Genomic DNA, 14,951 nt, shown 5'->3' with positions numbered 1-14,951 from the left:
TGACAGGAGTCTTTATACCTCAGTACTGCCCACAAATGTAAATTTCCTCTTTGTTCTTGTCCACTGACAACTTGAATGCTTATTCTCCTGTCGTCTGGGATGTGCCTCTCACTCCATACTGTGAAGACTGCTCTCAAGAGCTTTTTCTCCCCTTCTTCTTTCGGCTGCTCCTGTTAGGGGTCACCACAGAGGATCATCTGTTTCCATTTCTTCCTGTCCTCTGCATCTTGCTCTGTCATACCAACCACCTACATGTCCTCTCTCACCACATCCATAAACCTTATCTTAGGCATTGCTCTTTTCCTGTTACCTGGAAGCTTCATCCTTAGCATCTTTTTCCCAATGTACTCTGCATCCCTCCTCAGCACATGTCCAAACCAACGTAATATTGCCTCTCTAGCTTTGTCTCCAAACCTTCCAACCTGGGCTGACCCTCTAATATACTTATTCCTAATCCTGTCCACCCTCATCACACCCAGTGCAAATCGTAACATCTTTAACTCTGCCACATCCAGCACTGACTCCTGCCTTTTTGTCAATGCCACTGTCTCCAACCCATATAACATAGCTGGTTTCACTACCCTCTTGTAGACCTTCCCTTTCACTCTTACTGGTACTCGTCTGTCACAAATCACTCCTGACACTCTTCTCCACCCACTCCATCCTGCCTGTACTCTCTTCTTCACCTCTCTTTCACACTCACCATTACTCTGAACTGTTGATCCCAAGTATTTAAACTCATCCACCTTCACCACCTCTACTCCCTGCATCCTCACCACTCCTGTATCCTCCCTCTTATTTTCACACACGCATTCTGTCTTAGTCCTGCTGACCTTCATTCCTCTTCTCTCTAGAGCACATCTCCACCTCTCCAGGGTCTCCTCCACCTGTTTCCTAGTCTCGCTACAGATCACAATGTCATCTGCAAACATCATAGTCCATGAGGATTCCTGTCTGATCTCGTCTGTCAACCTGTCTATCACCATTACAAATAAGAAAGGGCTCAGTGCTGATCCTTGATGTAACCCCACCTCCACCTTAAACACATCTGTCACTCCCACTGCAGACCTCACGTCTGTTACACTACCCTCATGCCTATCCTGTACCACTCTTACCTACTTCTCTGACACTCCCGACTTCCTCATACAGTACCACAACTCCTGTCTAGGCACCCTGTCATATGCTTTCTCTTAAGTCCACAAAGACGCAATGCAACTCCTTCTGACCTTCTCTGTACTTCTCCATCAACACTCTCAGAGCAAACATTGCATCTGCAGTGCTCTTTTCTTGCATGAAACCATACTGCTGATCACTAATCATCACCTCCCTTCTTAACGTAGCTTCCACTACTCTTTCCCATAACTTCATGCTGTGACTGATCAGTTTAATCCATCTATAGTTACTACACCTCTTTCTCCCCTAATGCACCCAATATCATGTGGGCCATGACCGCATCTAAATCTGCTGCTTTCCATGATTTCATTTTTCCTCAGTGTATTTTGTATTTCTTTTAGGATGGGCTCTCCTTCCTCTTTTGATGTTGGCTATATGTGTGGCAGTATAGCATTGTTGGGGTTTTCTTCATTCAGAAGCTTCTGGAACCACTCCTTACAAATTCTAGGATACATTATCATTTAATCCTATGTTCCTGTTGCTGCTCACAAGCAGTACAGCATTCTGAAAAATAATGGATTGCAATTAGAGATTCATATACCTTGCTGCCTCCATGTTAGAAATCATCTTTGCAAATTTATCAGCCAGTATCAACAGGGTTTACATAACTAGAGTATGCCTTCTTAGGTGTCTAATACTGAATTTTATTAAAATCTAGACTAGTTAAAAAAAAAAATGGAACGTTCATGTAAAACATCTGCTGTAAACGCAGAAGTGAAGGACATATGGACAAAGTTAGCTAAGCCTGATTTGTGCAAAAGTATATAAGGTCTTCATCTAATCAACACTGTATACTCAGGGTGCTGTACATTCACCATAAGGTAATGTAAGGGTCACTGAATAGTTTGACCGTGGTATGTAATTTGTGGTACTGTTACTATATGCAGAGTGCTATGTAAATAGTTGTATGATTGTATGCAGTTTGTGGTACTAACTGTAGTGTGCTGTCTATTGTTTTTAAATTATGCAATATTAATCAGTTATCCGTTTGCAGTCTTGTATCCGAGTACATTAGCTTAGAAAAGGATGAAAAAAGTTAAATATCTTCATGGTTTGTAACTTAGAAGTGACAGAACTTTGAGATGTGCCCTCTCCCCCTCCGCTAAGGGTGAGTGACTTTGAAGGCAGATGCAGAGGAGGTACAGAACACACACACACACACTGGTAGAACAAGCAGTTCTGTGAAAAAATATAATTTGTGGCTTTTCTTGTGTTAATTTTAGTTGCAGTGAAATTTTTGACTGGCGTTTTAAAATGTTTTCTAAGTTGACATGTTCATTAGCAAGCTTCTTAGAGAAACTATTAATGGAGCTTTCCTTAGTGGTTCTCCTGTTTCATTGGCCACTTCTTAGTAGACTCAACGTATTCAACAATGTGAAAAAAAAAAACAAAGTAGTAACTTTTTTTTTGTTTTTTAAACAGAATGACACTTTCGCAGATTTTGATTCCATGACAGACCGTCTTCTGGATGAAATAATACAATATATTCAAATTTATAGCTTAACGGTTTCTAAAATCAGGTAATTATTTTTATCAAAACCAATTACAAGAATAGTTGCATAAGATAAGTTACATGTATGAGCTGCTTATTATCTGCATATACTACCCTTCAGAATTTTGTTTAATTAGCTAAGTGAACTTCAGAGTGTGGATCATGAGGTCAGTTTTGATACCAGGCACCATCATAAAAAGGTTATAACTGACCATTTATATGCTGGTTATTGAAGTATGTAATTCCCCTTGTTGATGATGAAAGTCTGCCACAGACGTTGCACAGCAGATGCATCCTTTGTTTATTCCCTTGATTACTAAAGAAGAGGTATAGAGTAAATGTAGCTATATTGTGCTCTCTCATCTCTTTACTACATTTAACTTTTGGGTTGGTGACAGCGTATGCTGGCAAACTATATACTTTAAAGCATACTGAAATATGTCATGTGACTGAATTCCAAATTAGTGTGCTGTGTGTTTGTGTAAAATAAAGCTGTATTTTGTGCACGGTGTAGTTATGAAATTTATGTATTTTAGTTCAGTGAATTAACATCCGTGATTGTATGCAGTCAGCCATGCTGCACTTTTTTGAAGAATAAGGTCTAAGATTTATGTAATGATCTGACATGGTTGTCTTAAGTTTAGACTTCATGCATAATAGAGTAGTATCACACTTTCTAAGCAAAAGCATTGAAATAATGAAGGACATCTTAAAACATAGAGTTGAATCTTGGACTTTTTCCAAGTTTTATGATGTGCTTTATTCATCATCCTCTTTCGGCTGTTCCCGTTATGGGTTGCCACAGTGGATCATCTGTTTCCATTTCTTCATGTCCTCTGCATCTTGATTTGTCACACCAACCACCTGCGTGTCCTTTCTCACCACATCTATAAATAGTATCTTAGGCCTTCCTCTTTTCCTGTTACCTGGAAGCTTCATCCTTAGCATCTTTTTCCCAATATACTCAGCATCCCTCCTCAGTACATGTCCAAACCAACGTAATCGTGCCTCTCTGGCTTTGTCTCCAAACCTTCCAACCTAGGATGACCCTCTAATATACTTATTCATAATCCTGTCCACCCTCGTCACACTCGGTGCAAATCTTAACATCTTTAACTCTGCCACATCCAGCTCTAACTCCTGCCTTTTTGTCAATGCCACTGTCTCCAACCCATATAACATAGCTGGTCTCACTACCCTCTTGGAGACCTTCCCTTTCACTCTTACTGGTACTCGTCTGTCACAAATCACTCCTGACACTCTTCTCCACCCACTCCATCCTGCCTGTACTCTCTTCCACACTCACCATTACTCTGAACTATTGATCCCAAGTATTTAAACTCATCTACTTCGCCACCTCTACTCCTTGCATCCTCATCATTCCTCTATCCTCCCTCTCACTCACACACATATATTTTGTCTTAGTTCTACTGACCTTCATTCCTCTTCTCTCTAGAGCATATCTCCATCTCTCCAGGGTCTCTTCCACCTGTTCCCTACTCTCAGTACAGATCACAATGTCATCTGCAAACATCAAAGTCCACGGGGACTCCTGTCTGGTCTCATCTGTCAACCTATCCATCACCACTGCAAATAAGAAAGGGCTCAGAGCTGATCCTTGATGTAATCCCACCTCCACCTTAAACGCATCCATCACTCCCACCGCAGACCTCACTGCTGTCACATTACCCTCGTACATATCCAGTACCACTCTTACATACATAGGGGTGGGAAGCTGGCATAATGGTTAAGGTGTTTACCTTACAGACACAAGGTGCATGGTTTGATTCTCACAGGGGGTAATTGGCTTGGCTTAAAATGGCCCACAAGGGCAGTTAGTCTAGTACTAATCTATGAACCTATACTTCTCTTACACTCCTGACTTCCTCATACAATACCACAACTCCTCTGTAGGCACCCTGTCATATGCTTTCTCTAAGTCGACAAAAATACAATGCAACTCCTTCTGACCTTCTCTGTACTTTTCCATCAACACTCTCAGAGCAAACATCACATCTGTAGTGCTCTTTCCCGGCATGAAACCATACTGCTGATCGCTAATCATCACGCCCCCTTCTTAAACTAGCTTCCACTACTCTTTCCCATAACTTCATGCTGTGACTGATCAATTTAATCCCTCTGTAGTTACTACAGCTCTGCACATCACCCTTGTTCTTAAAAATTGGTACCAAAACACTTGTTCTCCATTCCTCAGGCATCCTCTCACTTTCCAAGGTATCATTAAACAATCTGGTTAAAAACTCCACTGCCATTTCAGCTAAACACCTCCATGCTTCCACAGGTATGTCATCTGGACCAACAGTCTTTCCATTCTTCATCCTCTTCATAGCTGTCCTTACTTCCTCCTTGCTTATCCACTGCACTTCATGATTCACTATCCGCACATCATCCAACCTTCTCTCCCTCACATTGTTGTCATTCATCAACCCCTCAAAGTACTCTTTCCATCTGCTTAACACACTCTCCTCACTTGTAAGTGCGTTTCCCTCATTATACTTTATCACCTTTACCTGCTGCACTTCTTTCCTAGCTCGGTCCCTCTGTCTAGCCAATCGGTACAGGTCCTTTTCTCCCTCTTTAGTGTCCAACCTTTCATACAACTCTTCATATGCCTTATTCTTAGCCTTCGCCACCTCTCTCTTTGCCATGCACCTCATCTCCTTATACTCCTGTCTACTTTCCTCAACTCTCTGACAATCCCACTTCTTCTTTTCCAACCTCTTTCTCTGTATACTCTCCTGTACTTCCTTATTCCACCACCAGGTCTTTATTATTTTGATATATTTGCTTTGCACATCTCCATATTGAGGGAGATGACTCTGTAATAAGATACTAGCAGATATAGGTGCCATGAAGACCAGTGCCATAAGATTCATGAACAGTTATTAAAATTAAGCCACAGATTGGAGTCATTCTCAGACTGATCTCTTAAGAGTCAGACATACTCTCGCATGGGAGGGGTGTAGTCTTGACCTGTGACTGTTAGAGTCATTGCCAGCTATAGATATAATCTGCTTGCATACTTCTATCAGTTCATTTATGCCACCTGAACTAAACAATCACTCAGATTTTCTTTGCAGTGCTGTTGTAGTTTTAAACATTGCCTTTTAGGAGTCCTCTAAAATTGACTTTAGAGTGTTGTCCCTAATCTAATGATAGTCTTCTGGCACCCCACTCCATGATCATCTCCAGTGCCACTTTATTTGAAGAAAAAGACATGCTATTAAAAATTTAACTGTCCTACTGTTAATTATTTTTTACCCTCCTTAATGTTTTTAACAGCCTTTATTGAGAAAAAAATGCAAGATTCCTCTGGTATCCCTGTTTTAAGTCAGTAGTGTTTCTAAAATGTAAGAAAAAAAAATAATCATAAGGAGAAACAGAAGGAATCCCTGAAAGGCATAAAATAAAAACACTAAAAATAAAGGAGGTGCTTGAATCTTCTAAGGAGAAATCAGTGGATGTTCATCGTGCCATACTGCTGCAGTCATTACACTTGGGTTATCCTGCCGTCAGGCGGTCCCTCGGTCGGCCGAATTCCAAAGTCTTGGTCCGGCGTCGGTTGTCTTCGCTTCTTCTCTGACGTCAGAACGTCAGGGGTATAAAAAAGGCAGCCAACGCCATTTTCTTCCATCTTTCTTGCCGCGTGGTGCCGGAAGCAGAAGCAGTTCGCAAGTGCTGGTCGGCCAGCTCCTGAGATTTCCGAAAAGGATTTCAGCCAAAGTCTTCTCTGAAGCTAAGTACCCCGTGGGGGAAACTTTTCTTGCCTCAGACCGATGTCAGACAAAGTTAATAATTGCATTTCTTGTGGGAAGCAAATACCACATAAGGATTTTCACTCATACTGTATTCCTTGCCTAGGCCCAGACCACGACATCTCGGGCTGCCGTTTTTGTGCTAGGTTCAATAAACGCACTATAAAACGCTGGGCGGAGTTCGCCCTTCATTATTTTGGCAAAAAATTTAACTACAGCATGTCGTCGGATTTTCCGACACCAGGTTTAATGAAAAAACGCAAAGATAAAGATAGGCATCCGAGGCCCAAAGCGGATCCCGAGACCACGCTTAGGCCTGCCGTCGGATCTCCGGTTCTCAGTGAGGTGCCTTTGCAGCCCCTGACTACCGTTGAATCTATTTTACCGGCGAACTCACAATCTGAAGTTGTAGGCCCTCCGGAGCCGACTACCTCTCTAGACACCGACGTCACTCTTGGCAGGGAACCTGAAAATTTAGCTAGGCCTTCAGTTTCTGAAGGCGTTTTCAAGCCTACTTCTATTACCATTAAATCTTACTTGAAATCTAAAGCCCCTATGAAAATTAGGAAACAGGGTCCTCAGACCCCCTCTCAGCAACCCATGCCTAAAAAGCAGATGCTCAGGATGGCTGAGGATTTAATTACTCTTATCAGGGGTTCTCAGCCCCCCTTAGAAAAAAGACCCAGGTTGGAGGAAGACTACCCTTCCTCAGATCAAGCTTCCATTACCTCAGGTATTTCTGAGGACCAGGATTACTCCTATTCTCCCTATGAAGACTCTGATGCAGAGGAATCAATTCCCTCGGTTTCCCCACCAGAGGACTATTCCTTCGGGTAAACCTTACATACCTTGAGGGAACACTTCCACTGGGAAGGACAGGATTACTCAGATTCTAAGAAAAGGCTCCGGGAGTTTCTTCTTCTTCCTCAGCATAGGCCCCTTGCCATTCCTCCTGTTTTAGATATTTTGGATGATGTTTTTGCAGAGGCCAGTCTGAATCCAGACTCCTTGCCTCCTACCCCAGTTAAACCAGACAGATACTACCGGGTTCCTGACTCCCACCAGTTTTTATATAAAAGCCCTGATGCTGATCCAGAAACCATTTCACAGGGCCCAAAGGGGATTAAGGCCTCTACTGCTAAAAATCCTTTACCTTCAGAAAGAGATTCCAGAGCATTAGAAAGATGGTGGAAGAAGGTGTATACTTCTGCCACTTTAGCCATGAGGGCATTAAACTGCCAATTTCACATGCTAAAATACCAGCAGTTTTTGATCTCCCAATTGAAACTTAAGATGACACAAACAGATCAACCAGATTTAAAAGAGATGCAGGATTTGTTGCATGGAGCAGAACAAGTGGGAAAACATGCTTTGCAGTGTGGTTTTGATTCATTGGAGGCCTCATTGTAGAGCAGCTGTCACCGGCTCTGTGATACGTAGACATGCTTGGTTAAAAGAGCAAACCTTACCAGATCATGTAAAAGCAAAGTTAATGGATGCACCATTACAAAAGGATGTATTATTTGGTGTCAAAGCAGAGGAGGTTTTGAAGAAAATGGAAGAAAAGGCAAAATCTATGCAAACAGTTAAAGATTTCTTGCAGGTACAACCTCCTCGCTTCAGCAGAAACTGGCCATCAAAAAACTGGTCCTTTCCAGCCACTGACAGACCCCATAGGGGTAGGTACAGACGCCCCAGGGGCAGGGAACAACCACAAGGTTCTTTCAGGCCTAGACAATGGCAAACAGCAACTCCAAGAGGTGGAGAAGAAAGGCCTCAACCATTCAGGAAACAAGCTCAATGACTTCCCCCCTACGCCTGCCAAACAAACATTTAGTGGCAGCACCTTTGGGTGGAAAACTGGCCTTATTTTCAGACAATTGGCACATTATTACACAGGACAAATGGATTCTGGACATCATAAACAGAGGCTACAGATTTCACTTTCATACCCTTCCAAAAGTGAAAGGCATGCCAAACCTGCCACAAAATCAATGGGCAGAGGCACAAAAACAAATTTCCACTCTCATGGATATGAAAGCAATTCAAAAGGTACCTACAAAAGAACAAGGTCAGGGTTTTTATTCCAGACTATTTCTGGTACCAAGGAAGGACAAAGACTGGAGACCCATCTTAGAACTATCTATCCTGAACACGTACTTAGAGGTACCAAAATTCAAGATGCTCACATTACAGCAGCTTCTTCCCATGCTGGGCAAGGAGTCTTGGCTGGTAACGTTGGACCTCAAGGAGGCATACCTGCATGTCCCTATCAGACAAGATTGCAGAAGATACCTCAGATTTCTTGCAGGTACAACGCATTATCAATTCTCTGCATTGCCCTTTGGCTTATCTACTGCACCCAGAGTATTTACGAAATGCCTGGCATCAGTAATTGCATTTTGCAGACAACGAGGAATACAAATCTATCCATATCTGGATGACTGCCTGATCCAAGCGGACAGCAAGGACATTCTACTACAGCATCTGGCGTTTGTAATAAAAATGTTAAATTGCCTAGGGTACACAGTAAACAAAAAGAAATCAAAACTAATACCCTCACAACAGATAATATTCCTGGGTGCCAGTTTAAACACAACGGCCCAGATGGTTTACCTCACGCCAGACAAGCAAAGGCAAATGTCTCAATACTTCAGAAAAATGGCAACTTTAACCCAGCTATCTGCAAGGAAAATCCTGCAGGCTTTGGGGTTCATGACATTCTGCATTCTACTAATACCATTTGCAAAGCTGCATATGAGGAAACTACAATGGTACCTGAAAAACTTATGGTCTCAGTACAAACACAGCCTGGAAACAATTGTACCACTCATTCCATGTCTTCTAAAGGAATTTTTGTGGTGGGCTCAAGCATGCCAAAAAAACACGGGTCTCCCTTTCTGCATACCTTAAGCAAATCAAACCATCACAACAGATGCTTCAGACTTCGCTTGGGGAGCACACATGGCAGGCCAGTGCATTCAAGGAAGATGGTCTCAAAAACAGATGCACCTTCACATCAACCAAAAGGAGATGCTAGTGGTGCAAAATGCTCTTACAGCCTTCAAGGACCTACTGCATCCAGGCCAACTATTAATAAGAACAGACAACACCACAGTTATGTGATACATAAACAAGCAGGGAGGCACACATTCCTACCCCCTGTGCAGACAGACAATGACCCTGTGGAACACAGCATTGGCCTTAAAAGTACAACTACAAGCGCATTTCCTGCCAGGAAAGGAAAACATATTGGCAGACAAATTAAGCAGAAATATGACAGATCCTCACGAGTGGAAGTTACACCCTCAAGTACTCTCAATGATAACACGAAAATGGGGACAGCCAGACGTAGATCTATTTGCCTCCCACAGCAATTACCAGCTGAAAAAATTCTGCACAAGGACCTATCATCCACAGGCCTGGAAAGTGGACGCTCTATCTTTCAGTTGGACAACATTGACAACCTATGCCTTCCCACTTCTACCTCTACTGACAAAAGTATTACTAAAAGTCAGAGCAGAGAGGCCACAAATGATTCTCATTGCTCCGGACTGGCCTCGGCAGCACTGGTACCCGCTCCTAAAGAACCTGTCTCATTCTCCATTGGATCCTACCTCAATTCCCACTTCTGTTGTCACAGCCAAATTACAAGATCCTCCACAGTCAGCTCAGGACATTAAATCTAGCTGCATGGAAAATACCTCAACTTATCAATCTACACTCCTCTCAAAGGAGGTCCAGAATGTCATCTTGGAGGCCAGGAGACCCAGTACCAGAAAAGCTTACTCAGACAAATGGAAGCGATTTTGTGCATGGAACCAAGCAAAAGGGCAAAATCCTTGGATATTAAATATACCTCAGATTCTACAGTACCTAGCTGAGATGTTAAACAGTGGCCTTTCCTTCTCATCCATCAAAATCCATGCCTCAGCTCTTTCAGCCCAATACAATACGGATCCTCCCTTATTCTCATATCCTTTACTAAGACAGTTCCTCAGAGGGGCAAAAAATATACGGCCCCCACGAAAACCAATAGCTCCAGCTTGGGACCTTAACTTCGTACTGGAAAATTTACATGGCCTCCTTTCGAATCTGCCTCCTCAGCAGAACTACAATACTTGTCATGGAAAACAGCTCTGCTTTTGGCTATTACCTCAGCACGCAGTGTTTCTGAGCTACAGGCCCTTATGGCAGTGCAACCTTTCCTCATTTTCCATCAGGACAGAGTTTCTTTACGTACCAACCCTACCTTCATGTCAAAGGTAGTATCCAGTGTGGCTTTGAATCAGGCTATCCATTTACCAACCTTTTATCCAAACCCCCAGAATAAAGGGGAGAGACTACTTCACTCCTTGGACATTCACAGACAACTTCGATACTATTTGGACAGGACAAAGTCATTCAGAAAATCTGAACAACTTTTTGTGTCTTATGCTGCTGGTGTTCAAGGAAAGGCTATTTCCAAACAGACTATTTCAAAATGGATAGCCCACTGCATCCGCTTTTGTTATTCATTTCCTGGGAAAACAGTGCCAGGATACATCAGATCACACTCCACCAGGGCAACAGCTACCTCAGCAGCATATCTCGGGGGGGTCCCAACCAAGGACATTTTGAAAGCAGCTACTTGGAGTTCAGTGCACACTTTTACCAAGCACTACCACCTGCCACTATACTCCAAATCTAGAGCGGGCTTTGCCACCGCAGTCCTGCAGGGCATTCTAGCCCCTCCTAATTCAGCTTAAGACCAGCTACCCTTCCATTGCTTTGGGATTCACCCAAGTGTAATGACTGCAGCAGTATGGCACGATGAACATAGTACAGTTTTGTACCTACCATAAATGTAGATGTTCGAGTGCACATACTGCTGCAGTCCAAGTTACCCTCCCTCCATCCCCTCTCAGGACAGGGCTTATGACAAAGTCCTCCAGCATTCATCCAGCTAGGGGTATTCCTATATGCTGTATTTGCTTGCAATTACTGATTGGTTTTATCTACTTATGTAAGATTGCATAACATCTTGTATTGCTTGCCTATTTGGGGGCACCTGACAGCTGGGGCAAGAAAAACTGAAGAAAATGTCGGCTGCCTCTTTTATACCCCTGACGTCAGAGAAGAAGCAACGACAACCGACGCCGGACCAAGACTTTGGAATTCGGCCGACTGAGGGACCGCCTGATGGCAGGATAACCCAAGTGTAATGACTGCAGCAGTATGTGCACTCGAACATCTACATTTATGGTAGGTACAAAACTGTACTTTACTCTTGGGCTTCTTTGTCTGAGTAACAACACTACCTTCTTGGACCCAAGTTAATGTTTGTCCACCCCTATTAAGATGGAACCCCTTGAGGTCCCTTGCTACCACAGCTGCACACAGACTTCCAGGTGATGCAACGGGAGAGGGGACCCTTTTGTGGCAATGCATATAAACCTCTTCAGCATTAATTCTGAAATGTTTTAGGCAAAAAAAATTATTTTAGTAAAAGGAACATCTCTACTCTGGATGTTAGCTCACAAATGTCCAAGTCAGGCTGTGAATCCACAGTTAGTTTTGGTTCTGTTTGTCATTTCTTTTTCCCCACTTTTTTTTGAGACTGCATTTCCTATTAATAAGGTGAGAGGCATCCAAGGGCCGGACATCATTTAGATAGATTGTCAATGAAGAGATTAGTTTTTCTCTAAAGGCATGGATATTCAGGAATCAGGTTCCTGGACATCATTTGGACAGATTGTCAGTGAAGAGTTGAGCTTTTCTCTAAAGGCATGGACATTCAGGAATCCGGTTCCTCTCCCCAGGAAGTCTGAGGTTACTGTCTTCATTGATTACAGAAGGCACAGGGATATTTTGATAATTTGCAGAAAGATGCAGCAAGTTTCAGGGCTAAACAGTTTAGTTTTCTTAAGGAAATGTTCCTGAAGAAAAAAGGGAGAGGGAACATGCACTTTCAGATTTTGGGGGTTAGGAGGAGAAGTATGAATTAGCTTAGTCATATTGGATGCCCTCTATTTTGGTTTCTGATGCCAGTCATGATGAAAAGTATTATTTTTATATATGAGGCCCTCTCCAGACAATATGTCTTTAGTGATACTGTTAATGAACGGGCATTTTAAACAGTTGGTAAGAAAATGTGTACATCTCTTAAACAGAGATGTGTCAGGCTCGTGAGGCAGAAACAGTGAGAGCCTTCAACCATACCACAGTACATTGACTCATATCTAGGCATAACTGTTAAAGATGATCAAAAACATACTCCTTAAAAAAGTAGATTTTTTTTTGTAATAGAGAAACATAGCTAGCCATTAATGAGATTAGGTGGCTGACTCTTCTACTACAGAACTTGAATATAACAAAGGGTTCAGTACCACCCAGCCATACATTACAGACTTTAGCAGACGGGGAAAACAGTTTTTTTGAAAATTTAGGGTTTTTGACAAATTCTGGAAGCATTTTACACTGTGGCTGTCAGGATCATTAATCACTTAACCCATGTAGCACAGATTGGATGAGATCATACATGACAAATATATTTATCATGCAGTAACTGCATAATTTTCAGCTGCTGTTTCTCATTCTGGGATAAGAAGGCATGCATGGCTCAGAGCTCATCCTTTTCAAGAGGAAATAAACCTGAGCTATTCAAAAAAAAACTTTTCTGCTTGACATTCCATCTCAGAAAATTATGCACTGGAAAAGAAATATGTATGCAGTTGTGCAGAATGATAATTTATTTTTCCGGAATCTAACATTATTCAAGTAGAAACAACAACATGGCATGGAGGGATAAAACCCTTTCTGGGAGGTATTGATTAGTGAGCTAAGAGTAGAACAAACTGGCCATGGAGGGTGGGAATGAGCAGCCAATTTTAGCTTCCCACATTTGGGAAGAGGTGCATCAAGACCTGTGATGCTGATGATTCTTGGTGGTGCCCATATAAACTGCATTAAGTGGTATAGGGTGAAGCCATGTGCAGGGAATTGCCAAGCAGTGCTCATCCTGTCACTGGACTTGTGCATGTGTAAGCAGGTTTCTTGCTTCAGTGGTACTTGCAGTAGGTTCTTGAGGTGAGGAATTAGGTCCTGTCAAGAAAATCACTCATGATGTGGCAGACCTTACATCACAGCAGGGGCCAGCTTGTTTTTCGTCCAGGCCATCTATAGCAGAAGTGAACCTAGTATGGAAGGGTAAGCTGTATACTCTATGGCTTAGGGGAAAGGGGTTTCTCTGAATAGGTGCAGGCAGATGATCAGACTGTCATGGTAGGTCCATCAAAATTATACAAGAGAAAGTAAATTACCATATTAAAACTCACCAATTCACAGAACAGATAGCAGTAGATTTGAAATAAGTGGTAATTTCAAAGGCAGCAGCAAATTTGGAGGGGAAGAACTGTGAACTACACCAGGGACCCATCCATGCTAATGGTGAAAGGGGTGTATGTGCCCCTATTGGCCAAAGTGTGCCTGCCATAAAGCCCAGTAGCCCTGGGTCACTAAGCTACTGGTCGGACAATGTCCATTTGCCCAACTTGGGTTACCTGGGATAGCTCTGCTGGGTGAAAGCTGGATGTAAAACCAATCAACCTGCCAAATGTGAACTAAAATTTGCTTCACTAAGTGTAGAGTCGCTGATGAGATGCAGCTTGGAAGTGGATGACATGATAGTGAGGAGAAGGCTGTGAACATCCCATGTATCCATGAGACAAGGTGAAAGGGCAGTGCAGCAAAGCCAGTTGGCTTGGGATCCAAAGTCTATTTATTACTCAAGAGCAGGACATGCTAGAAATGGGGTTTAACTGTGGTGAGGGAGTGGCTTCAGAAGGCAGTGAAGGATGTCATCAGAATTAGTGACATACTCATGGCACTTAGATTCCAGTGTAATGACAAAGCAGTATTCATAGTCTCTGCCTATGCCCCACAGCAGGGTTGTGATAGTGATTAAGAATGCATTCATACAGCAGTTGCAGGATCTACTAGATAAAACAGGACAACATGAATTGATGTTGATATGGGTGACTTGAATGCACATGTAGGGGTATACAACATAATATGAGGACTGCATGATCCCACATGTGTGAAGTAACAGGAATAAAGGAGAGGCCATTCTAGACTTCTGTCTGGCAGTTAGATTGATAGTAGCAAACACATGGTTCAGAAAGTGAGACAGTCACAAGATCAAATACAGGAGTGACCAACATGCTACTCAGGTAGGTTTCCTCCTTGTAAGGAAGAGGTACAGAGTAGAATCAGTGATTGCAAAGTCATCCCCAGTGAAACAGTTGCCCACTGCATAAACCATTAGTTGTCACAAGCAGCTGCAAGCACTGGTCAGAGAGCACTGTAAGGTCAACAGAGACCAGCCTGAAGACCTGGAAGTTGACTGGAGAGAAAGCAGAACAGTTCAAGGAATTACTCAGAGGTCTACCACCACAAGAAGAAGAGGAAATAGGTGTTGTTGACGAATGGCAGCACTTCAAAACAGCATGTCTGAGTATTGCAGACCAGAT

The 14,951-nt window shown here is 42.7% G+C and overlaps 1 protein-coding gene across 1 annotated transcript in view; it reads left to right on the top strand.

Annotated features, from left to right (window-relative positions):
* Positions 1-14,951, top strand: part of FAM135A (family with sequence similarity 135 member A) — a 1,678,755-nt gene that overhangs the window by 1,058,547 nt on the left and 605,257 nt on the right. The window contains exon 17 of the mRNA XM_044063901.1: positions 2,596-2,693. Coding sequence (XP_043919836.1) covers positions 2,596-2,693 — 98 coding nt within the window. The remainder of the gene's footprint in view (positions 1-2,595; positions 2,694-14,951) is intronic.

Source organism: Protopterus annectens, chromosome 2.part2, assembly GCF_019279795.1.
Source record: "Protopterus annectens isolate FY-2018-M chromosome 2.part2, PAN1.0, whole genome shotgun sequence".
Taxonomy (NCBI): Eukaryota; Metazoa; Chordata; order Ceratodontiformes; family Protopteridae; genus Protopterus; species Protopterus annectens.
This window is presented reverse-complemented; position numbering and strand designations above follow the sequence as displayed.